The following is a 25,599-nucleotide window of genomic DNA, read 5'->3' as shown; positions in this document are numbered from 1 at the left end:
GCCACTTCAGTGGTTTGAAAAAGGAAAACTTTGGGCTTAAGAAGATGAAAAACAAGCAGCTCTTTAGCAGTCTGTCAAAAAAGTTTCAGCACTGTATCAATGCTCCATTCTAATCAGACAAACACATCCTTATCTTTTTTGAATGGTCTGAATGACAGACAAGTGTTTACAAGTGTTTTCTCTCTCAAGAATTCTTACTGTAGTCCTCACCAGTGCAGTTCCTTCACTGATGAAAACAGCTGTAATTCTATGATGTTTTTCTTTGTTTATTTTTTTTTTTCTATTTAATGATCTTAATTGCTTAAGTCTCTTTAAGGCATATTCTAGTGGCAGTTTTCCACATCACAACTTCCATATTTTCACTGGGAACAGTGGCCCATTCACACCAGTTTGTGTTTCCATCAGATCACATGCTTCCTTCCACTGGCAGCCTCTACCCCATCTCATTGGACACCAGCCCACTGGCTGTAATGGACCTTTCAGACCTTTCTCCATTCCTCCTGATCCATCTATCAGGTTCGGGTTATCAAGTTACTGATTTCCATCTTTATTTAATCAACGACATTTCGGGAATTTGGCTGTTGCCTAGCAAAGCAGTTTCCTTCACACCACTAGAACTTTTTCTGCAATTTGTTTCAACATACACAAATTATTGCCCCCTGAACTAGCTGGCAAGTAATAATCTCTTGGCTGATTCCATTTTCCAACTGAATTTTACTGTTATTCTACCCCATCAGCTCAGCTAGATCTCGTCTCTGTTAGACTCACCTGGTGAACTCCACTATTTCATAGAATCAGTTTGTCCCATGGCATTATGCAGAATAACCAGGAAAACACAAGGAGGACATCATCTTCAACTATACAGTGAAACCTCTACTGAAGAATACACTTACAATTCAAAATGCATTATTGAATTTTTCTAAGTTGAAAAGGAAGCAACAAACTGATGATGTGAAAATAACTGTGTATCTAGAAAAGCATGACTAGAAGCAGCGTATTAAGCTTCTCTAGAAGCACATTAAAAGTGTTTATGTACCAGGCACTATAATTCTTTTTAAACAAGACCTCTCTAATAAAACAATAGCAGCTTTTGCAACCTGTCCTGACAGTGGGAGGCACTCTGCACAGGCAGTACGTGCTGGTACCAACAGCTTGTTTCACAAGGCCACAGTAACATTTTGCATCACATTAGACCAGCAGATATATCTCTTTAAAGCAAAATATCTTGGCGGTTGTTTCTATTTCCTTCATCAGCATGGTCACTTCTCATCCTTTTCTTCTCATCTTGACTTACCTCCAATAACTGTATAGTGAAAACCTATGTCCAATTATTTATAAAGATCTCTAAAGATGTCTCTCCTCCAATAGTTTGAGATCCCTTGTAGGTACTTAGTCTACTGTATTCCATATGTTTTATCATAACTAATAGGGGCACTCAGTCCCCTAGTTTTCAGTGCACTTCTGCTTCTGTGACTCACTGAATGAACATCAGGAATATTAAACAAGCAGTAGAGGTACTGGAGTGCTAGAGCATTATACATACCTTTAGGACCTGCTCTAAGTTCTCCAGCTTGGCTTGGAGCTGGTGTTTTCCCTTTACAGCCAAATCTCGCTCTTTGGTCACTCTGAGAAGGGTTTCTCTAAGATGGTCATAGTCTGCTTTTACCTAGAAAAAACAGAATGTGATTATTGCCCAAACAGCGGAAAACTATAACTGACACAAACATTTCTGCCCGTTAAAATGGAAAAAAGAAAAACAGTTCAAAGAAAATAGGAAAGAAGCATAAAAAATGGAAGGGAATGTTCACTGAGGAAATTGTGTGTGTCTCATTTGTATGCATGAAGCACATTTTCTTTTGACAAGGACTACAATCTGGCAACCAAACTGTAGTTACGCCAATTTAAATAAATATACTATATAACGCACAAAATAAATTACAACCAAACAATTCCTAATTTCTCTGGATCTCAGGGGCATCAGAGATGGGTCTGCTATTTAAAGAGACAGAGATCTAATGTATATATAGAAATATAACTCACATGTACATTTTTCTGGACTATTCTTTAGAGTAAACTGACCACAGAATAAACTCAATATACACAACCAGCCTGTGATAACATTTGAAATCAGTGTCTCTACAATTCAAAAATAGGTATTCTTCTGCAACAAAACCCCTGCTCTCCCTTAAAATATTTGCAAACAGAAGATTTTTAAAGGATCAGATTCTCATCAAGTTGGGTTTGTTTTCCTATTTAATTTACTTGGTGCTAGCTTAACTGTTTCAGTATGACTAAGTCTTTTTATACAGGGTTTTGTGAATCATCAGTGATAGTGACTACTTCATAAACACAGAAAATAGGAAAATACAATATTAAACTATTTCATCTTGTCACATAAAAGTTTCTTCTTCAGTTCAGATCAGCTGAAAATTTGATTTCTTATCTCGGATCATTTTATAACTTTATGTCCTACATTGATGTATAACAATAGGGTTGTTACAGCTTGTGCCATATCAAAACCTGCAATTGTTCATGAAAAATGAAAACCCACCAGCAATAAACATCTGGGTAAAAAAACTACCTAATGTTCACATAATATTTCCACTTCCCTGTAATGTTGATAGAAGGTAAGAAAGCAAAAGAAAGAGCCACAATATTTTTAGAGAACAAGGTTCTAAGAAGAACCTTTGTTAACTGCAACACAGTGCAGAAGCATAAACACAATGCTGGCAGGATTATTGACTAAGGAAAGGCAAAGCTGTACAAAGCACTGGGATATGGCACAGGCTTTAATCGTGGTGCAATGTTTCCTTCTGACTTCAGTTAAGGAAGTGACAAGTTGGGTTTTTTTTTCAATTTAATTACTGCATTTTTTTTGTTTGTTTGTTTTTGTTTTTGTTTTGTTTTAAACATGAAGGGCATTAAGCAATCTCTGACATGGATATCACCTGGACATTTTCTAAAGCGATGTTTTGGAAGCTGATTCAGCCTTTCTGTTTGCCTTCTGGCTCCAGTTTGTTAACTTACAAATTTTGCCATGGACCAAACAATCTAAATGGTTGCAGCCAGCCCTCGTATTCATCTCTGCAAGAGGCCTCTTTAGAGTGCAGTGGAGTAGAAAAAAGAGAGAGAAAAATGGAACAAACCATGTTTTCCACAAGAACTGATGCAATTATTGTCAACCTCGGGAGGGTTTTTTTGGTGCACTTTTTCTTTTCCTCTTCCCTCATTTCTTTATAACTAAGGAAACTATTAAACAATGGATTCTCAGAATCTATTAACTGCCTGCATCCTTTGTATTGTATTTCATTGCTCAGATCAGCCAGTGTAGACTGTTGAAGAATAACAAAGTGGAAAAAGAAAGCAATGAGGTATCACTATCAACAATGCAATTTGTTATTGTCTGTGATTCTCAGTTAATTTTCCGAGGATGAATAAAGGACGATATTTTGAACAAGTTTCAAGAAAAGGTTATTTTCCTCAAGCTTTAGTTTTCCCTTTCTCTAAAACAATTGACACAAACGGACTACCTTTACAAAGAATTTTCTAAAACTCAGTAGTCATCATAGTCTGAATAATTTTTGGGAGCCAGCAGGCACAGCACTTTTCTTCAGTGTGGTTTTTCCTGCTGCAGTGACAGGGCTATCAGAACAAACAGTACCTATCAGGCTGCTAATGTCCTTTTGGAAAGAGAAGAATTAGAGACAGGTAGAACTGTAGATATTTTCTACATCTCAAGATCTTTCATTTGTGATCTTTAAGTGCATACCTAAATTAGTGAAAGTTTAGGAACACACAAATGTTTCTGATAATTTCTCTACTGTCTCTTTTGGCAGATCAGCTTTCAAACAAACTTCTGTGTATATTTTCATTTTGCAGGTTAGAAAGAAACACAACCAAATCTACCAACCACCTTCTGATAATTACTCTCATTAATTCCAGCCACACCGACGACTTTTAATATTTCTACAGGGCATTCTTGCCAGGACTTTCCCCTCTGAAGACTGTATATCACTAGAATGCTGTGATATACACATTTATATAACCCATAAGGCAGCATAAAACTTGATGAGTCTATCATTTACTTTTTTGTTTGTTTGGTTAGATGACATTTGTTCTTAAATGTGAATTTAATGCTCTCTCCAAGCAGGCTGTTCAAGAACATATGGGATATACATGAACCTGAATTACCCACAGAGCACATCAAAACATCAACGTTCCCAGTGGCAAAAACGGTTGACCTAAATAGAGTGCCGTCAAACATACAGGGAACATTTTGATCTGTAATGTTTCTCTGTTCAGAGCAATTTAATTTTCATCCCATGCCTTCACACTTATAAATGCACCCTCATTTGAGTCAGCTATGAAGGCTAGAATACTGCTAAACACTTAAACAGAAACTAGCTATTGAAAACTATCACACCAAAACAAAATGGAAGTTTATTTCATTGGGGAAAAGCTCCATCAGCCTTATAAGTCACCATCTGCCTTAATCCTAGACTCCAGAGACTTGCCAATTTCTCAAACAACTGGCATTGTTCAGAAAACATTATTCAGAAACTACCATGAAAATGATATAATTTCAGTTAGTGTGGAAGTAAATTCTGGATATATTATGCCTGTTCTGTTTTTAAATAAAATCATTAGTCCATATATATTCAGATGATCAGGAAAATAAGTCAGAGCTCAGTATTGTAGAACTCCTAAGGACACAAAATCTTTTCACAAGTCTTCCACTCCAGGAATGCAACTTCGTTTCTCTTATGCAGAATACCAAAACTAAATCATGCAAGTTATGTACAATTTTAGCTTTATTTTGTGGAATTAAGGGTGGTCAGCTTCATTCCTACTCCCTTGAAGAGTCAAATTTTAGCAACTACTTTGTGCAAAAATGAGCAGTGGTTTTATGCATGCTACGTAACAGAATGCATAAACACTCCCCCAGCCCCATTTGCTTGGATAAAGTTGGCCTGGTTTTCAGGCCAGCTCTCAAGGGTGAAAAAAAAAATATTTTAGGCAGGTTTTCCCCTTCAGGGCTGAGCCCTAATTCTGCCAGAATTCTGCTCCTACCTCTCCGTCCAAAGTTGTGTAGTTTCACAGTTTCTGAATTACAAAATGGAGTCTAAACTGCACAATCTATCCTCAACGTCATTGTGTGTGATAAAAAAACCCAAACAAACAGAAAAATCTGAGCAATTCCCTCAGAAAACCTGTTACACAAGAAGGAAAACCCTTAAATTAGTAGCGCGGGCATCCAGAATTGTTACGATGTGCCTTTCACAGTGTTTAACGTATTTGCAGAAACAAACACCCATAGTATGACAAATTGCGACACTATAATAGCAAAAGGCAATTTTATTACTTAGTGTCTAATGTGTCAAAGGTTGACATTTTACCTTTGTATTTTAAACTGCTTTTACTGTATTCCAATGTACCTCAAGCTCTTCACTATAGTAAGAGACAAACATTACCTGCAGTGAAGCATTATTAACTGCAGAATTCTTCACTTTCTGATAGTAAGAGGGTTAACATTTTTAGTATCGCCAGTGTACTGAGCCTTCACTGCATTAATGCTGCATGCTATTCCTGTGTCAGCTAAAATATAAAGCTGTCTAAGACTTTATGTGCCTTGTGAAGTAAAGAGTAAAGGTAATGTGTAAACCATAAAGAGAAAAACATTAGGAAAGGGAGAAATTCTAGACAGATGGATGAATAAAATTAAGTGATGCTATGATACACATAGCTTTTTCCTATCATAAAGTATTATTACACTGTCTTTTTTATATATAAACAATTTAAATTCCTCAGCAACAGGAAATTTCAGGTCTGCTTCAATACCAGGTGCTACACACAAAATGTAGAGTACATGCATAGCCATCTCAAAATTTTAATCATTTGCATTGTCTCATGGATTTAACCAGACCCCTTTGGTTTGGAAATTAAGCACTGGGCTACTCTATGACACATGCACGTCAGAGACACCAAAGCATGCAGCTACCACTGTTTTGCAAGCTTTGAGGATGGGCTTTCATCGGAGCCTATGTGAGTTACAGCTCTTCTGATATGAATGAGGTTGCCGAGCAACTCACTTAAGCCCTGTAGAAATCCCAGATTGGAGTTTTATTTTTAGCTAAACGTAGCCCTGTGAAGTGGCTGGTTCATGATGTTTCTTCCACTGAATTCATATGTGGTGAGGTAAGGCACATCAGCCTCTCCTCCCATGCTAGTCACGCCATGCAGTATTTGCCATAGATATAAACACGCTGTAGTGAGAAATTTTCTGTCCCGGCACAAAAAAAGAATTGAAGAAAAATGCTTATTATTAAAATACTTTTTATATCAGGACATGGAATAGCTGAGACTGTGTCATGTGCCATGCTACAGGGGAAATAACTGCTAAATAGAAGTTTGGACGTTTGCTGCTGGATAAAAGCTTTTCAACATTTTATTGAGAAATTTAAAAATGAAAAGAAAAAATGTGGAAGGATAGGAAAAAAGCCTCCTAGACAGCAATTATTTCTACCAGTATTTTCAGAAAAAGAAAATAAGTTTTCAATCAAGTCTCATCAAAATCACCAAAAAAGTCTTTTACCAAAGCCTAATACCAATTTAGAATACTATGAAAATATGCATCACAGGAATGATGACTCTGAAGTCTAAAGACTCTCTAAAGTCTATCAGTGTGTCTTACATTTTCGCTTGAAAATAACATTTGTTCCTAAATTAAATTTTTGTAATTTATTTTTAATTAAAATATTTTATGTTCTCAAGTAGAAGCATGTAAATCAGACAAAAAAGACTAGACGATTCACTTTTACCCGCTCTGCAGCTTGATTTCTGTAACAAATGGATGTATGAGATCTGTGCTCCTGATGTTACCTGGTCATATTGCAGTGCTTTGTGGGACACACTTGCATACTGAAGGCTCAGGCGATTCTTTTCTTGCACAGCATCCTTCAGTTCATTTTCCTGAAACACAAGTAAAGAGCGTTACAGACCACTTATCTCCATTACAGTACATCCTATTAAGTGCTTAAGGAAGCAATGTTTTTGTATTATTTGGTATTAACAAACTATTAAGAGCAATATCAGGCAGAAAGCCAAAGGCACTGAAGGTGCAGAAGCTGCAGATTAGCTTGCAATTACAGTTGGCTCTATCGTAAACCCACATGTTTTTAGTAGATGATCTGATTAAAGATGTGCAAGCAAAGAGAGATGACCTGACTACACAGGCCTGGTGCCTATAAAAATAACAATAAAACGTCTCCCTGTGATGTAACAAAGAGCTCAAACCCGGCTGCCTCACTTAGACCTGGGAAGAGAAAGAGGCTTGGCTGCCAGAAAAAAAGTATCAAAATTAGGTCTTTTTTTTGGAGGCAAAAGCCAACAACTGGAATGTATACTCATGTACACATTTTTATGTTCACATATTTCATTTTACTTATAATATATATCTATTTATAATAGATGTATATATACACATTCTAATACAAACATTTTTGAAATCTGGGAAGAGCATCTATGTACTACAGTGGCAGGCAAGTCAGAAATGCAGCTGGAAGTCAAAAGGTAAGCATGCCTGAAGATCGAGGTATTAATTACAGCCTCAGGAATGTATTTTTATTTATTTAGACAGCACTGTAAGGAAGAAAAAAGGAAAAGTAAATGAAATTCAAATATACAGTCAAAGGTCAAACAAGAGAGGTGGAAATGCCTTTAAGTCAGGTCACACAAATCAAAATACAAAACAGCAGCATCTTCTGATATTTCTGACAAATTTTTCTCACCAGTTCACAAAGGTAGTTGTCTGAGATTAAATGGTAAATTCAGTTCCTTATGAAAGTTGTTATCAGTCATGCTGGGCAACCCGTAATCTTTCCATTTTACAGTGTGCATCATACATTATCTTTGGAAAACATTGGCTGTATTTGCCAAAAACTATACTAAGGTGAGCAAAACTGGGCCCACTTTTGAGTGGTTTGAAATGATTTATGATTTTGCACCACTAAAATCCATACTATCAGCAGATTTCTCTACTAATTCTACTGAGGTCTTAAGAAAAATTGTTAAACTGTTTATATAAATTGTTTGCTAAGCTTCATTCCCTGAGGATCAGAACTAGTGAAGCTTACAGACTTCTGCCTAATGGCTACTTAGTTAATATCTAAAAAGATGTGACATCCAAATCTAATTGGAATTAACCACTGGGTTCAAAATTGATAGGGTCAGCTAAACCGATAGTATGATCATGTGATTTTTTTTTAATAGAAAATGAGATTAAAATGTCAGTTTTATAAAACATTCCACCCAGAAAAGGCCATTCTGATAACAGTGATTTTAACATATTGGTTAATTCTGGAGAAGATATTGCATTTCTGTCCACACCTGGAATGCCAGTCTGATCATTAAATTTGAACATAAAGTGAAAATCGGTTCAGCTAAAGTAATGACATTTTACAGCACCATCATTGTACAACATCAGAACATGTCATCATCTATGGGAAGCTGCTCTCTTGACTAAGCGTTAAGTGCTACTGCACAGAACTAAACTGACAAACTGCAGAATGTTCAGTCTTCTGATCGCAGATATACCTATCATCTCACACATAAGGAGCTCAGCAATTACATATTCTTAAGTCTGTTAAATCTGTTGTTCAGGGTGCAATTAAAGTGGCAGTCAGGCTCTGTGAGATGCTAGACAGTTCTGAGGGCCAAAATGAGAAATTCTTAGCTTATGTTGCATTTTCAAAGGTGTGAATTAAATCAGTAAATATTTTTATAATACGAACAAACTGCACAGAGCAGTTCCTTGAGTATGCAAATAACTCACTGTGTCCTATTAATTGCTGAAAGTCACTTGTAAAGCACTGCTGTGTCTATTCTGCAGTTTACAAGGGAAAAACAAGCTACACTACCTGCTCTGAAACCCTTACAGCTGCAGGCTTTTGTCAGGCCAGATTTGACATTAAGAGATCAGTCTGCTCAGCTGACTTTAATGGGGAACAAGAGACAATGAGTTACCAGGTTTTAATAATGTTATTAAAAGGAATTCAAGCAAAAATGGGGGGGGGAAGGGAGAGGAGGGGAGGAGTAATTCATGGCAATCTAAGCCAGCATCTTTCACATCCTACTTAAATTCTCCAGAATGGAAAACAGTGTATGAGAGATGGTACAGCAACTGGGCTGGCTGTTAGTCCTACCTGAAGAAAATATATTTTATCATGTTATTTGCAAGGATAAATAGAAGTAGGGTGGTAACTATCCCACTTTCATTGGTCCTTAGTCATAAACCCATTTCTTTTCACATATATCTCTGTTCATCACAGTGGCAATTTCTCTCAGTATTATTTCTCAATTGCCAGGATAAAGCCCATCTATGTTCTTCATCCCAACTAAATCAGTAAAGATCAAGAATCGCCTGAAACAGTAGCAGGAATTACTGGAACAGTTCTAACCTAAAAAACACACAAATAGAGACCCAGCAATGAAAATTCAGGTGCAGAATCTCCACTGGCAGTATTTGCAATAAGAATATATTTATATATAACATCAGTGTGTTCAGAAGTGACATAAATGCATGTACACTTACAATATTTAGATAGCTTGCTCTCAGAAAATGCATTAAGGAACTAAGAATAAATGACTCATCAAAGGTCTCAGAGCAATAACGTGGTAAAAGTCAGAAACTGAACAAAAGTTTTGCAAATTTTAGCCAACTTCCCGTACTGGGCTATGTCTTTGAGGTGGTGTGATTCCTCCCCCCACTCTTTGGTGGGCCTCTCAGTGCTTGGTGTGATTCCAACCCCCTCCTGGGGCACACACCAGTCTAGGGGGGTACAAACTGCAAATGGCAGCTAACCAGAGCGTTAAGGAGCCCCTTGGATGAGCCTGGCTCCTGCTGTCCTTATTACTTGGGAATGGTTATAACAGTCCATCACCTCCTGACAGCTTGATACATCTGTACCTCGGACATGGTTAAGGGAGAACAATAACAGAACTGCACGCTCTTGGCCTGTGCAACTGGTGGAAAACACCAGAATATTTCATCACTCAAGCTGGGCCAGAATAAGAAAAGTACCTGTCAAAAGTCACTTATCTTGGACCCTATAAATAGTGACCCCAGGTGAGACCCTCTGAGCCCTCCGGGATCACAGCGGGCCTGGGACCAGCCTCTCCCCTGAGCTGGGACACCTCTCAGGTATCCAATCTCCCAGGCACCATCTGCTGTGAGAACCTACAGGTTCTCTGCCCAGGGCAAAGTCGATCCCCTCGAGTCTCAATTATCACCCGATGAGGAATGCCAATGCATCATGAGTATTTACTCTAAACTTGAGAAAAGGGAAATTTTAACTCTGACTAGCTTGTCTTTCACCCATCTTCCTCTATCTAATAACGTGTTTAGGCATTTTCAGGAGTGTGAGTACATACATATTTCACTGAATCCAAATGCTTTTTGTCTGTCTGTATGTTTGTACGTCTTGTGCTTGTGAATATACATCTATATATGTATTGATTTAGGGTATCATATCGTTAGTGCAAATCTTGTCATTTTTGAATCTGTATTTAAGTTAGTGTTTTAATCATATTTTATTGAATTACCTTGTAAATCCTTAAATTGGTTAATGATTAAGTGCTGCTAGTCATTAATAAATCTTGATTTGCTGCTAAATCATTACGGTGTTAATATTTTCATTCGTGACAGTCTTCAGGAAATGATCCAAGTCACAATTACTATCTACTCAGAAAATCACACAATATTATTTTCAATTTGTTGACTTGAGTCAACAATAATGAACCCCGACAACAGGGGCCCCTACAGAGAATTCTGGTAGATTCCGCTGCAGTAGTTTAGCTACTGCACAGTATTATCAGTCATATCGCTGAAAGTAACCCATGATGTGGTTATTGAAGCAGCACATGCTGTTGCCCAAAGGGGAACACAAGCTCGTTTCTGTGTAGTAGACGTAAGTAGTACTTCAACAAACAGTTATGTTCTCCCTCAAAATTCCTCATGACCAGTTTGTCCAGTGTTGACTGTTTCCAGATGCTAACTGGAATAACTGGAGAAACACACTTACAGTACTCATTATACACCTTCTCACCATTCCCTCTTCTCTTGTGGCTGTAAAACACCACTTGGATTTTTGCAAATTATAGTCATGCATCATTGAAGTTTGTGATTTTCTGTCTAACCCATTGACTTCAGGGATATGGTCCCTTAACAATATCCACCTCAATATTTTCCAGTTTAGTTAAATATAAATCTTCAACAAAAAAAGACTAAAATTAACTGCAGCTATCTCAGAACTAAACTCCATCCAATAGACAATCCATATATTAAATAGAATTGAATTAATATAGAGGAAAACGACATTTTTACTGTTTTCTTCCATGTACAAACCAGAAAACTCACATTTCTGCTATAAATTCTTATTGTCCCACAGTCAGTCTCTGAAAGTCACCAGTTTATGGCCGGTCTTCTCCAAAGTGCTGTCATATCACCATTGTGCCCATGCCCATTTGACTGGGGCCAGAGTGGCACACAAAACGTTTTTCATTTAGGGAGAAATCCCACACATTTGATTATCATTTTACTATGTTGTGAGTTGTCTTCATTAGGATTTTATGGTTGGTTCCTGAAAGAGCTTTGAAACTTCCAACACATTTTAAGGGAGACAGATGCCTTTTGAAAACCCCAGCTTCTCACACATGAAGGCTATGCTTCCTTAAAATGCTATACTGAAATAAATATTTTTCCATTTACTTGGCAGCTAGCACTGATTGCTTTAACAACAGGGCAACACTTCTCACTTGAGCTTTTACAACTGCCAATTCCAAACAGAACCTCCAAGTCAACAGAAAGAGGAGGTCAGTGAATACATAGGGCGCCCATCACAAACGACAGACTTAGGGGCAATAGGCTGGATATGTGCTTCATGCCTCCAGCTTGCCTGTTAATGCTAGGGATTCTCTGCTACAGACTTCCCCACCCTCAATTTAAAAAGTCTACCAAATTCTAAAGGGAACGTGCAAAGAGGCACCGCTCTGTTATTGCTTGGAACTAAGAGGAGATTTTGTGGGATTTTGCAATTCATTTTGGAGCTGGACATGATTGAGATTTTTAAACTTGTTGACAACAAAATGGTACCAGTCCAAAAACCAAACTTGTGGAAAGCGTTACTGTGAACTCTTCCCTCATTCTTTCTATATTTTAATGCAAATAGCTTTTCACTTATTTTTAAAAATTTAATGAGAGTTTTGTCCTTTTTTCACCTGCTGCCCTCTCCCCTGTTCTTCATTTATTCACTGTATGTAACAATTTTGACAATTTAATTGTGCCTAAGAAGCAAGATTTTAGTAGAGTCAAATGAGGTCTACCATTTAACCTCTGCAAATCAATCCACTGCAGCTGTTAATAAAGACAAGTAGAGTAAAGATTAAGAACTAATCAAGACAGTTAGTCCAAGACACAGTATAACGGCAAATGCTGATGAAATGTTACGACTAATGTGCAAGTGAGAAGTACTACATACTTCCCAAAAAGCTCCTCACCAGTCTCCAGAGTCTTGACTTTGGGTTTCAGTTATTAGTTGAACAGTCTGCCACCTCCTTTCTAATGATGATGTTACACAATACCCACTTAAAGAAGGCTTGAAGCAATTTAATTACTAGTCTAGCATACATCCAAAAATTTTACAGAGTAATGTATGTGGAAAATTAATGATAAGAAAGGAAGCATTAGAAGCTGTATGAAGAACTATTTCACCTTCCCCCAGAAAACACTGACAGTATTGTCACAGATTAACATCAGCTAGCTACAGAACAAACCAACCCCAAACCTTTTCTAAAGTATGTAGGCAGAAGTTGCACGGAAGAGCTTAGATTGCTCCTGCTTAAGCTTTTTTACCAAGTTAAATACAAGAAGCATAAAGCATACTTACGTATATTACATATGTGGTGGTATGTCAGTCAAGCTGCATTCATGTCAGGACCATAAGTAGCACAATTTGCAAAAAGAATCGGAAATGTCTAGCTTGTCAGACAAAATTCCAAACAGCAAGGATACTTGCTGCTGGATGTAAGGAATGCTTTAGGCATTCTCAGCTCAGAGAGGCATTTTGGTTTAAGAAAATAACACTAAGGATGATCTTTTCAGAATCTGCGAAGTAAACGGAATCAGAAAATTGACAGCCCACCCAAACCTATGCAAACACAAGCCGTCCTGCTGTGTGCTATTTTTAAAGGGGTGCCCAGAGCATTACACAGATTTAAAGGCTCACACACCAGCACACACTTCACAAAACATGAGATGATTAACAAACATCCATGAAACATTAAAAATAAAATACATTAAATATAAACTGCGTTACCTTATATATCAGTTGCATTTTTTAAAATGGAGAAATGAAAGCAAAACTGTGTGTTCGTAACAGAGCAAAAGTAAAAATTCTCCTACGGATATGAGGACTGACTGTAAAAATTCATGGTAGGAGGATGACTTCTGTAGATTTAATACAATCTGACACCTCTGTCTGGGTAACAAGGTTCTACATTGCCTGGAGAAAGGCATCTGTTGCCCTGTGTGCTAGTTTGCTCATCCATCAATTATTTTTGTTGAAAAAAATATTATACACCATTTATTTGCAGCTCTTTTTCTCTGAGACTTATTTCTGCCAGTAACCTGGAATGACTGCATTTGAACACTCTGATTATAATCTGTCGTAGTTCCCTATTTTGATGCTACATAAATAAGATTAATCCAAGAAAAAAGTGAAAACCTCTTGTCTACAGGTACTTAAAAAGGAAAAATGAAGAACCTTCTGATCTTTTCTCATATATTTTTGCCCTGTAAATGACTCACTTCTAAGGTCAGGTTCATCACCACCGATTCATTTTTTTCTTCTTGTAAGAGACAGATTTTAAAGGCAAAGCTGACTCATCCTGAATAGTACACAGTAGAACTATTTAAGAACCTCAACATGGACAAGCTAACAGAGCTAGACTGAGAGGCACAGCCTGTGCAACAAGCTGCCATTAAAACACTTGTGACTTTCTCTTTGCAGTTAGCATGTGGATGATGCAAGAAAAATACAGGCTGTCCTGCATAATTCTGATCACTCTGTAATATAGCACTGAATCAAGTGGAACCGGAAGCAAGCAGAAAAAAACCCCAGCTTTTACAAGAGATGTTGTTCTGTTACTGTTAGTTAATGTTTTAACACTCCTTCCATGACATCTGACAGCTCTGGATGCATACTGGTAAGATAAAAGTGGGATCAAAGAAAGATGACTTAAAGATGATGCTGAATGTCCCCTCCCCATCCCATGAAGGGTACAAGTCTATCCAGTAATGGATTTCACAGTTACCAACTTTGAGAGTTAGAAAGTTAATATAATAAATAAAAAATAAATAATAAATTACATATTATAAGTTAGTAGAAAACTATGAAATGCAATGGAAAATAATAAAACTGAATTTACTATTTCCATTTGATTCTTCCTCTTCATTGTCATGATGAGGCACATGTTAGCAAGTATTACAGGGAAGCAGTCAGGCATATTATTATGTTAACATTTAAAAAGTAAGGAATTTCTACAGAGAATATTAGCAGCCATGTGTAAATTTTTTCCTCTACCACTCTTAAGATAAAGGAAGATCTACTCAGAAATGCTTGCATTTTAAATAAAATCACTTCACAATTTGACCTCCTTCATTTTAAAAATAGGAACTTCTCCATGCAAATGATACTTTGTTCTAATAAAGGAAAACAAATGCAGTTTTACCCCTCTAATCAGTAGGCTGAATTTAGCATGAGAAACACTACATAAAAATAGTACTTAAAACACACTGCTAAATAAGGAACGCAGCGACTGTAGCAGTTTATTGGCCTTGGAAATCACCAGCGTCTTGGCACTGCAGCAACCAGGACCAGATGTTATGGAAGAGGCACAAACAATTAATGGATTGCATTATTTTTCACTTCAGTAAGATTCTTATGATAACAAGCTTTTGTGGTACTAACTCGTTTCATTCACACTCCTTTTGTTTTGTTACTTTTCACGTAACTGTTTCTCATAACTTGTCCACACCATCTTTTCTACCACCTCAAATCTGTCACCTCCATGAGAACACTGATTGACAGGACAAGGCCATGTTTTGAAGGATCAGAGAGGAAAAGGACAGATCAACATCAGGTTTACCTGAACTTCTGGAAGATTCCCCTATTTTAAAATCACATGTAACCATATTTGATCTACCGCTGCTCAGACTGTGGCCATCACTGAAAATTGTGCATCACACTCTCCATCTTCTTCACCCGTGGCACATATGAACGTGACAAGACCCTCTCATCTCTTTTAATAAAAATGGGTAAAGCAATAACTTTAGATCTAAGTGCAATGGTTTTATTATAGCATCCATACTCATGAATAAATAACTCAGCAGACATTCTAGCTGCAGCTGTTTAGAATGGATTACCAAATATGCAAGTTCTATTCAAGACATTACTTTTTGAGTGTATATCTACCATGTCTGAAGGAAGCAATCATGAAGACAGCAAAACCTCAGACATTCCCCATGATAACATTATTTAGCATTTGCTGTTATGTTTGTTTATTATGTTTTATGATGCCTTGCTTCCTCTATGACGTATGTGGAATGCATCAACTAGACTCTATACTCAAAACCAAAAGACCAAATGTCTTTGCACACTTTCAGTTCACACCACAGATGGAATGAAGCCTCTAACTGGCAGTAGGTAGCATTATTTTTTCCTTGTTAACTTCTGCAGAAAGTATCAAACGCTACCCCAAACAAGCAAAGACAGCAATTGTGTAACTTATGTTTTCAGTATCATCTTTTAAAACTTTCTCAGCATTTGTAAAGAAATGTTATTATTGGATAGCTGCTTAATTCCTTAATGAAAAAATCATACATATTCTTGTTGTGGAAGAGTAGTATACAAATGTATAGCTGACAACTGAAGAAGCAATTCAAGGTAATTTTAGGCCTATGAACATCAAAGAAAAAAAAAAGGGATAACGAAGAGTCAATTCTCATCAATAATGAGTTATTTATGTATGTTAACACTGTAATACTTTGTCTAAGGCTGTTCAAATTACTAAAATTATGTAATATTGATAAGGATTTCATCAGTGACTATATAAAAATTATTTTGATAGGCATAAGTTTTAATACAAGCCTTGTACCAAAGTAATTCTACCACTGACAACACAGCTGTTCCTAATTCAACCACCCGGAGCACCTATCCAATGTACTTTGGCTTGTGTTCAAGGCTGCCCTCCTCAAGATACCCCCTCACCTTGAGTTAGCCAAACTGCTACTTCGTATTTCCTTTAAAAAGCACATTTGTGTTCCACCTTTCAAATAACATCCAGCTGATGGGAACATAAACATAAGCAAAGATGCAACAAAAATACATTTCTGCAACCTTTAGCTGTGAGTTAATCTTAAACTTAGTATTACATCAGTGTTTTCCCCTTGGAGAGTATTAGAAAGTTAATCAATTTAATTTGTGGGCTGAAGCAAAAAAAATCAATGTTCATTCAGGGGTTTTTCTTTCAATTATTCTTACGTTCACTTCTCAACACAAAAAATTAATCTGTGTATCTGAGACAGACGGTCTAATTCCCATTTCACATGGCACAGTCCTTGTTTCTTCAGGGAGAACTTACCCAAGGGAAGGAAGAATTAGCCATTGCTAGGGGAGAAAGGAGTGAACAAGGTCCATAGTCTTGAATAAAGGCACAAAGGAAACACAGTATGGCATAACCATTAACCCCATTAGAATGCTCGTATCAAGCAGGTGCGGTCTGTAGGGGACACTCCCTACTGCCCCCTTAACAAATATTTTCTTTTTATTTTAGCATCATATTGTATACTTTTTGTTCCACATCTCCAACTGGTAGTAAATTGTTCTTTTGCCTTGAGTCCAGTGGATGTGCCAAAGATCTAACTTATTTTTGTAGAGCAAACCAAATGCCACCAAATATTTTAAAACAGTTGAAATGGATATCAGGGTTTTAGTGGTTTCTACACATGCATGAATTTCCACTTGCACTTTGTAATAATTCATAAAGAACTTGCCATCCGCATTTTCCACTTACTTCGGTTTGACTCGTGGCAGAACGAAGTACATCAGCTAAAAAACATGAACCAAGTTGTTCTGATCACCACTGGAGCTCATTAGGGATAAGGTTGCTACAGAAAGGATCTATTCAATTATCTACTAAGGAATTAAGGTTTCCATTTCCAGATCAACAGAACTGAGACAGAAGACTGGTGAATGGCAAGAGAGTGCTGAACAGCAATGTGAACTTGCAGGTGCCTCAGCAGAATACCTTATAGAATCTTCTAAAGACCATGTATGTTAGTATTCTGCAAACACACCAGTTGCAGACACCTTTATACAGGACTAGCTCATGGAGAGATCTTGTCAACTTTGATTAAATTGTCAACTTCACTGTGTTATTTCTTAGAATAGAAATTTCTTATTCTTACTGAAATAGAACAATCCATTTCTTTGTTCTATTGCACTAATAATTAAAATGCAATTACTTAGGCCAGATTTCACAAATATTTCTCAAAAAGCTTTCCTTTTTGTCGTGCACAAAGAGGACAGAATAGCAAACAAGATCAACTGTTGTCATGGTAACGTCATGCCCCAGCAGGTGAAAAACTCAGTCCTGTGGCACTGAAAAAGGATGAAATGTACTGAACCTAAGCATAACATCAACTAAAGCTCAACAAGCTAAATGTGTTTTCATAGATTGGTATATTTTTAAGCAACATATTTAGAGAGGCAAATGTTAAAAAAACATGTGAACTCTGGTGACATTAGTAATCACTCAGTTGTCTCAATTTTATTGGAAGAAATGTGTACTGGTAAGTTGCATAATTTTGGAAATCCCTGTGAAAAGCTTATCACAATTTTTAAAAATGATAAGTGACTTGAAAACAGAAGTTTTCATTTCAAGACAGATACAAGAAAAATATGCTGAATAATTTTAAGTGTTAGATGCCAGAAGCATCATTCAAAAACAGCTCTTCATGCTCCAGAAGTTCTGTTTTCAGAACAAATAATATTACAGCCTTCAAGTAAGACTGTACAATCAATTTTCACCTTCTGTTAAGCTAAAATAGTATATATAAACACTAAAGAAATATATGAGTTAACCAAAACAAAGTACTATGGGCCACTGCTTTTCTTGCATGATTTTTTAAGAAAAGCTGTACAAAACCATACTTGGTCCTTCCACGGTCCAATCAAATTTTCCCAAACTAAAATTTTCTACAACTAAGTGCCCACTTCAAAACATTGAATTACTATTTACAAAGATCAGAAAAACACTTTGCATTCCTTCCTTAGGGAGAACAAACATGCAGGTAAGTCACAAAGCTTTCTTTTCATCTTCAGGGCTCTCAATGGGAAATCACCACGTAGATATCATATTCTATTAATTAAAGCCGATTTCAAACCCTTTTCAACAAAATTTGAAAAAATTGGAACCATATGGGATTTCTTACATACGACAACATAAAATCTGAAAGGGCTACATAGTTTGTTCTAAACAATACAGATAATTTTCTCCATCCATTTAACAAATGTAATGATTTTAACAATGCTTAATAGTTTTATTATGTGTATTTACAGGTATGAGAACTTAAACATCCTATTTTTCTAAGGATTCTCAGGAAAAAATGCATCACAAAACAATGAGCTTAAACAGCCTGCCAGTCAGAATTTGAAATTTATTCATAACTCACAGTCCTTGGGTAAGCAGTGAGTGAACTGTGCAGTCATCCTTAAGCACCAAAATAGAGAAGATGGCTCTATCACCTAACTAAAGCAATGTTGTTTGCTATCCTTCTACTCAATATCATATCAAGTCCTGTCACAAGGACATCAAGGAGAAATACAATAGATAGCAAATACTAGAATTCACCAAAAATTATTTTTTTAAAAAAATTATATGTCATTATTGTATTACTTGAACTTTAGTTCAACCTTGAATGTCAGCAACGCACCAAACTCTGTATCAGACACTACCCAATTAGAAGAAAGTCCGTACATAATTATGTTTTATTTTTAAAGCATAAGACAAAAGAAAGGTTAGAATCAAGTCTAATTAATATATAATTTTGGAGGCAAGAAATCCTCTGCATACAGAAAAAAAGGAAAGTAGCTTTACAGTTTTTAAACAGTGACTGCTTGAAGACACTTTGCAGCTTGGAGTTACAAAAATGACAATAAGAAAGGTTATTAGACAAAGTGCAAATGGAGAGGACGAGAGCAGTATCAACTCGAGAATAACACATATATATATATTGATATACATACATGCTGAGGATGTCAACAGTTTGTGCAGTAAGCCCTGGAGAAATACATGATATGTGTTTTTCACAAAGAGAAACTCAGTAATTAAGACCAAAAAGCGTTTGTTGATTTTGGATTCTCTGCTGGTCGTAGACATCCCTCAAAACCTGGGGCAGTCACCAGCAAGGAACACTTTGGAAATGCGGTCTTAGATCATTTGACTGGCACTGAACAGCAATATGAAAGCAGAGTCAGAGACTAATACTAACACAAAAATCCTCCTGTGTATCACATTCTACACAAACATACGAATATTTAAGCCTTTAAGAATTACCACAGCATTTTATTTTGCTGTCATAAATCTACTCCACATATCTGTAGTTTGTAAGGGCAATTTTCCAGGCATTTTTGAAGAGAGCAGAACATAGACAAAACACTCTGTGTTAAAATATCATAAGAAACAACACAAAATACAAACAGTATACTTGCAATGTTACTTTTCCTTACCTTCCCTTTCCTAAATATAATTAATGCTGCCAGGAAGATACTTATATACTATTCTGTTTAGTATAAAACCAAAAGAAAACTAAATCACCGAGGCCATAATTCAGGCAAGGAACTTACTGCTTAACAGAAGTGGAATATTGAAGCAATTTATCCGAACCCCCTCGTATTTTTGCCTTCATTAAACTCTGACACAAATCCAAACAGAGACCTGACTGCTTTCAACAGGGTAGAAAATCATCAGCTAGAAATCTGCGTTAAAGTTGCAATCAGACCTAGTTCTTGGCTTTTTTAGCAAACATATTATTTGGAATCTCCAATTAATCTTAAATTTGCTTCAACATGACTAATTAGGTGTATATAACCCTATGTTTTAAACCTTTATTTTGTTACTTAGAGTTACATGTGGCAGCAATGAAATGTATTTCAGCCCCACTTACTCAGAGAGCAGTCCTGTACATACGCAACCGCATCCATCTTCCCTCCTTAATGACACAGGCAAACAGAAAGAGTCAGAGTTTCTTTCTGCTCATTCAATCTGGACCGCATCATAGTCTTAAATTAAAATTAATCTTCCTTACTAGCTCAAGCTGACCTTTTAGCCACTGCCTGGAAAGCGAACATCACTCCCCCGGGGGCTGTTCCAGGGGAGGGCCTTCTTGCGCCTGACACCTCGCAGCCACCACATGAGATGAGGCAAAACCACATTAGAACGGGCAATTTGGTATGATTAGTATTATTTATACAAGGAAGGCTGGCAAGCCATGCTCGGCGTCTTGCTTCCTTGAGTACCTGAGGCAAGGAAGCTCTTTGTGATCTGTAACATCAGTAAATATTTACATTTTGGTTTATTCTTTAAAAGTCAATAATTAACTGGTTGAGGCTGAACAGAAATATTCTGTAAGCTTTCATGCAGTTTCTATATCCCTGAACTAGACGGGGACATTCTGGGACTTATTTGTATTCCTTTAAATAACCAAAGTTTATTCATAGTTGTTTCCAAGATAAAATCCTGACACATTAGGGAAGCACAGAGTTTATGTTTTTACTACTTTCATATTTATTAAATGTGATGTGTAAAATACTTACAGAGACTGCAAGAGGATTTCGCCTTATGTCACTCAAAACAATCTGAGCACTAGAAAATTCAATTTCTCTTTGCCCATAAAACCTTTTTAATGTGTGCAGTACTCATATCTCGAATAGAGCTTTGAAAAATCTCTTTCTTGCTGTCACTTCATATAAAACTCACACTATTTTATTTCCTCCTCAAAAACATACACAATCGGTGTTGTTGTGATTTGTACATTTGCTGATGGTTTAGATTTAAAATATAAACAACCTGAGAACAGCTCCTGTCTGAAAATCATTAAGGAAACCAACCAGGAAGAGTCTAATCAGAGCACAGAATTCATCTTCAGCATAAAATACCAGCTGATTAGCAAATAATCTTACTTAAGGAGAGAAATGAAAAGGGGAGGAACAATGATGCAGGATATTTCTTATTTGTGAACCGAATGAAAATAAATCTTGACTTGAATGATATATAGAGGGGAAATTAAAAAACAAAACTAAACTCTGGACAGTTAAAATAACGCTACTCGAGGAAATCTTTGAAAATGGTGGGACAATGTAAAGGATTACTACTACTACTGGAATATAGTATTCCACTTCACAGAATTAAGTGTGGAAAATTTCTCATGCTGAATTAAAGATCAAAAAGAAAATAATTACAATGTTAATAATATTTAGCTTTAGGGCTTGTCATATTTAATTTTTTCAGTTCCTAAAAATCAATTGTTGTGGCAGATACAAATGTAAAGGTCTGTGGAAGTTCTCAGAAAAGGCTTTGAGGATAGGGAAAAAAAAAAAAAAAAAGAAAGAGGAATACTGAAAAGCACTAATCACAAAGAATGTCTTATTTTCTCTATTTCAAATTGCTACGCACCAAAACAATATTAAAAAAATAATCTTATGGATTAAAAAACTTACTTCTAAATGAATTAGGACTTTAATCTCACAGCACTCTAACTGAAAGATACAGCCAACTAGTATATGCCAACAAATATAGTTCAAACTAGCTTCTTGGCTTCCTCTTGTGACATAAATTAGGATGCCTTTAATGGTAACATTCTCCATGCCTGCATTTGAACGGTTCTTCATCTGAACAATACCTTCATTCAATACCTATCATTCAGCTTTAGTCTAGCAACGTCAAAATGACTAAGGTTTTTCAGCAGACTGTATCAACATTGACCAACTGATCAAACAAGGTTTAATTTATCATAATTTTTAAAAAGTAATTTAAAATGGTAAATAACTGATGGAGTACATATCTCTGATCTGGTTTGAGACACTAAAGAGCTTTTAAAGTAAAGCAAAGACTACAGAGCCTGGACCAACAGGCTAGTACCCAAGTTTACCTCAAGTTCTAAGCAAGTACAAGGCCAGTTTAAGAAATAGATTAATGAAATCATTACTCTGTTTAACAAAGGATACAATTTGGTATAAAACCTAGTGTGTTAGGATTGCAATCAATACCAGAAATAATAAGACCAACTCATTGTACTGTCTACTTCACCAATTTTCTTTTTTTTCCCATTCACAGACATACAAAGGGACAAGCTCATTTTGAAAAACACGTACAGTAATATACACCATCCCAAAACCTGAAAGGAAATTCATTCCATTTACATTCTAGGAAGCTGTAGATTAGTTCGAATCTCTTTTCACCTGAACAAACTTATTTTCACTTCACAGTTTCTGATCCCCACATGCTGTGAATTATCAGTGCAATTGAGGAAAAAAACCAAACAAACAAACAAAAAAAACCAGAAATAATTTATCTTTACTTATTAAAGATAAAATTTGTTTGCCATGTGTTTCTTAAAACTATCAAAATTATGTTTTATTATGAATCATCAACTGAAAAAAATAAAGATGATATTTAATTAAAGTAAGCCTCATGTTTCATCTTTGGCTAGCAACCTCCAAAGCCATACACAGACAATATCAGCATAATTTCTGAACTCTCCCAACTCATCAATTAAAAACAAACCTACAGCTGAAAATCTATTCATAAAATAAGAAATGTGTCTCTTGAAAGGTAATTATAACTCTCTATGCAAAACAAATCCTTGGAGAACGTTTAAAAACTACACAAAAATTTCCAGCACTTTAGACACTTGAGACCAGATAGTGTCAACTGTATTTCTACTTGTCTATTATGAATTTCATTAACATGTATTTTTTATTCATATTGAAGTAATTTTAAATTATTGCTTTCTTTTTTCTTCCTGATCTATTTATTTGTAACAAGGAATGCTAAGAAATCTTCGGTCCTCAAGCAAACTAATTAGCTCTAATAAAGGCAAAAGAAATTAGTTTTGGTTAAATATTAACAGATAACAAATCTGAGTGATGCTTCTGAATTTCAAAACAGAAGGTTAATCAAAGGGGGGATTCAATTTATCTCCCATTGTGAATACAGATTTTGGAATTGGGCAGCATTTTTAGGCACAGGAGGAACAGAAAAACACAGCGAGAATGTATGAGTTCATGTGATGGCTACCAGGAAACCTCGGGAAAAATAAAAGCAGACTACAAGATAGCAGGGAATATTCAAATGAACAGCTTAGCTGTATTTCTGAACACATTAATTCAATAGTTTCAATAATATTAGCTGAAGATTAACTCTGCCGCTCCTCTTCCAAGGGACACTGCATGGTGTCTCGTCTCTCCCTTTAACACGGAACTAAAGGCAGGTAGCTACACTCTGTATTTTTTAAACAGACTGTGACAATAGTTATGCACACATTTTAAAGGTTGTCGTGTAGGGACATCAAATGCAAATGGTGCCCAGCTTTTTCTCGAGATCTAGATGAAATCTCGTCATACTGACACTAGGTTTAAATGAAGTTGAGCATCACTGAATTCTCTCTGATACAGCTATCAGCAAAGTGAAGAATGAAACTGAAAATTAAAGATAGCTTCAGATGGCTGCACACTTATGAAGTTTTCTAAAATATACATTTCATATCACTGATTCATTTTTCCAACTTTCTACTGAAGACTGACACCTGCCTGCAAAAAGGTGATTACCAGAGATCACTGAGATACCAGAGATCAGATGTCTTGACAGATCCCCCTGCTTCAGTGACAATCAAAATGTCTGTCATTCTCACAGGCATAATAGCACATAAAAGATTAATAGTTCTCCTAGATTTCCTCATGAAGAATATGTATCTCCAGAACTGCTATTTTAGGTATTTCCATCACCTGTAGCACTAAACTAACTTCTCTTTTTCACAAAAACATTTTGACAGGAATGTACATCTATGAGAACCATTTCTTAGCACCTCATTGCAAATTAAATCTACATTCGTGAGGAGGGTGCCTTTTGGTGAACTATCATTTCGGTATTAATGTGCATTTTAAAATGGCAGAACCATGACTGTGGAAAATCTGAGGTAAATACGTGAAAAACAAGGGCTTACTCTCGTGATCTACTCCAGAAAAAGCAGTGGCTAAACATACTGCTTTTTGATCAAGTGCTTTACATTTCATCATATATATTCAGTTTGGATTTAACACTCCAACCCTTCATAGGTAAACTACTGATTTCAGAGAGTACCTGATAGGTACTCATAGGAAAACTACTTATTTCAGAGATTTCAGAGAGTTTTCACTCTTGCAAACTGAGGCTCTCAAGAACACACATTATTTATTTCCCTGCATGCATGGGCCTTAAGAATTTCTGAGCCTAAGCTACCATAAACACAGCAAACAGGGAGGTAGAGTTTAATTCATTCCGTTTCCACACATGTAGGAAAAGTTATTAGCATTTTCAGTTGCCAAAAAGTTCTTCCACGATGTTGATGTGACTTTTATATCTATATGGAAAAGAAATAACCTACGACAGAAGGCAATTTCCACATACAAAACCAAAGTCTGCACTGGTTTACTCTTCTGTATAATCTTCACTTATTTCAGGTTATTTCGTACTGTTATCTAGGGCACAGTTTGTCCCACTACAGCACCGTGGTAACAAAGTGCCATTTACAGTCTGAACAGACTTTTTATTGTTCTGACTACCAGTCCCTTCCCCCAGAACACTGAGTTATGGACAGAGGAGTATGCATGCTTACGTACACATACCAACCTATATTCATACACACGTGCTTCACTCCAAAAATCAACTACACTGAGAGTCAGCAACCTGCCGATGCCAGAGTTTTTATAGTTTAGACTTTAAAGACCGCTGCTAGGCAAATCAAAAAGAAAATTCTAGACATAAAGAACTGTTGCATGTCTTATCTTTTGACTGCCAAAACATAGCCCAGACAGCTGATCAGCTCTGAAACCACCTATCCTTCTTATCCAAAGGAACCCACAATTTAGCTGTTTTTTTATGTCTCTGTTACTCTGACAGTCCGCCTACCTTTCACCTCATTAAAGGATAACTTTGAACATTCCTGCCAATTCTTTCTCTCCTCTATTGTCAGTTAGGTATGAAGAAGCCTATCTGATAGAAATCAGGGATGAAATCTTTTAGGAATGCAAACTCAATTCCCATAATAAACTACTGTTTTCCTACTTGCCAAGACTAGCACCATTAATGTGAGTGTAAAATCTTGTGTAAGCATTTTATTTTTCCAGAAGCTAGAAAAAGATGAATTGCCTTTTTTGTGTATGTCCTGACTTTTATGAAAGAAAATAAAAAAACCCAAAACAAAAACCAAACTAAAATAAGGGAGAC

The 25,599-nt window shown here is 36.3% G+C and overlaps 1 protein-coding gene across 22 annotated transcripts in view; it reads right to left on the bottom strand.

Annotated features, from left to right (window-relative positions):
* The window catches only part of RIMBP2 (RIMS binding protein 2), a 114,254-nt gene that overhangs the window by 61,226 nt on the left and 27,429 nt on the right, over positions 1-25,599 (bottom strand). For 6 of the 22 annotated variants that reach the window (XR_003399518.1, XM_026859588.1, XM_026859589.1 and 3 more), the window contains exons 1-3: positions 13,371-13,402; positions 6,880-6,969; positions 1,544-1,666 (exon numbers count right to left, since the gene is read on the bottom strand). Coding sequence is in view for 16 of the 22 variants with exons in the window: in XM_026859588.1 (XP_026715389.1) it covers positions 1,544-1,666; positions 6,880-6,969; positions 13,371-13,388 (231 nt within the window). In the remaining 6 variants the exon portion in view is untranslated. Of the gene's footprint in view, positions 1-1,543; positions 1,667-6,879; positions 6,970-13,370; positions 13,405-20,281; positions 20,370-25,599 lie in introns of those variants that run through there. The other 16 variants (XM_026859586.1, XM_026859591.1, XM_026859593.1 and 13 more) reach the window with 6 other exon arrangements.

The sequence above is a fragment of the Athene cunicularia genome, assembly GCF_003259725.1.
Source record: "Athene cunicularia isolate RWA chromosome 15 unlocalized genomic scaffold, athCun1 chr15_part1, whole genome shotgun sequence".
NCBI lineage: Eukaryota > Metazoa > Chordata > Aves > Strigiformes > Strigidae > Athene > Athene cunicularia.
The sequence above is the reverse complement of the archived record's forward strand: the minus strand, read 5'-3'. Positions and strand labels throughout refer to the sequence as shown.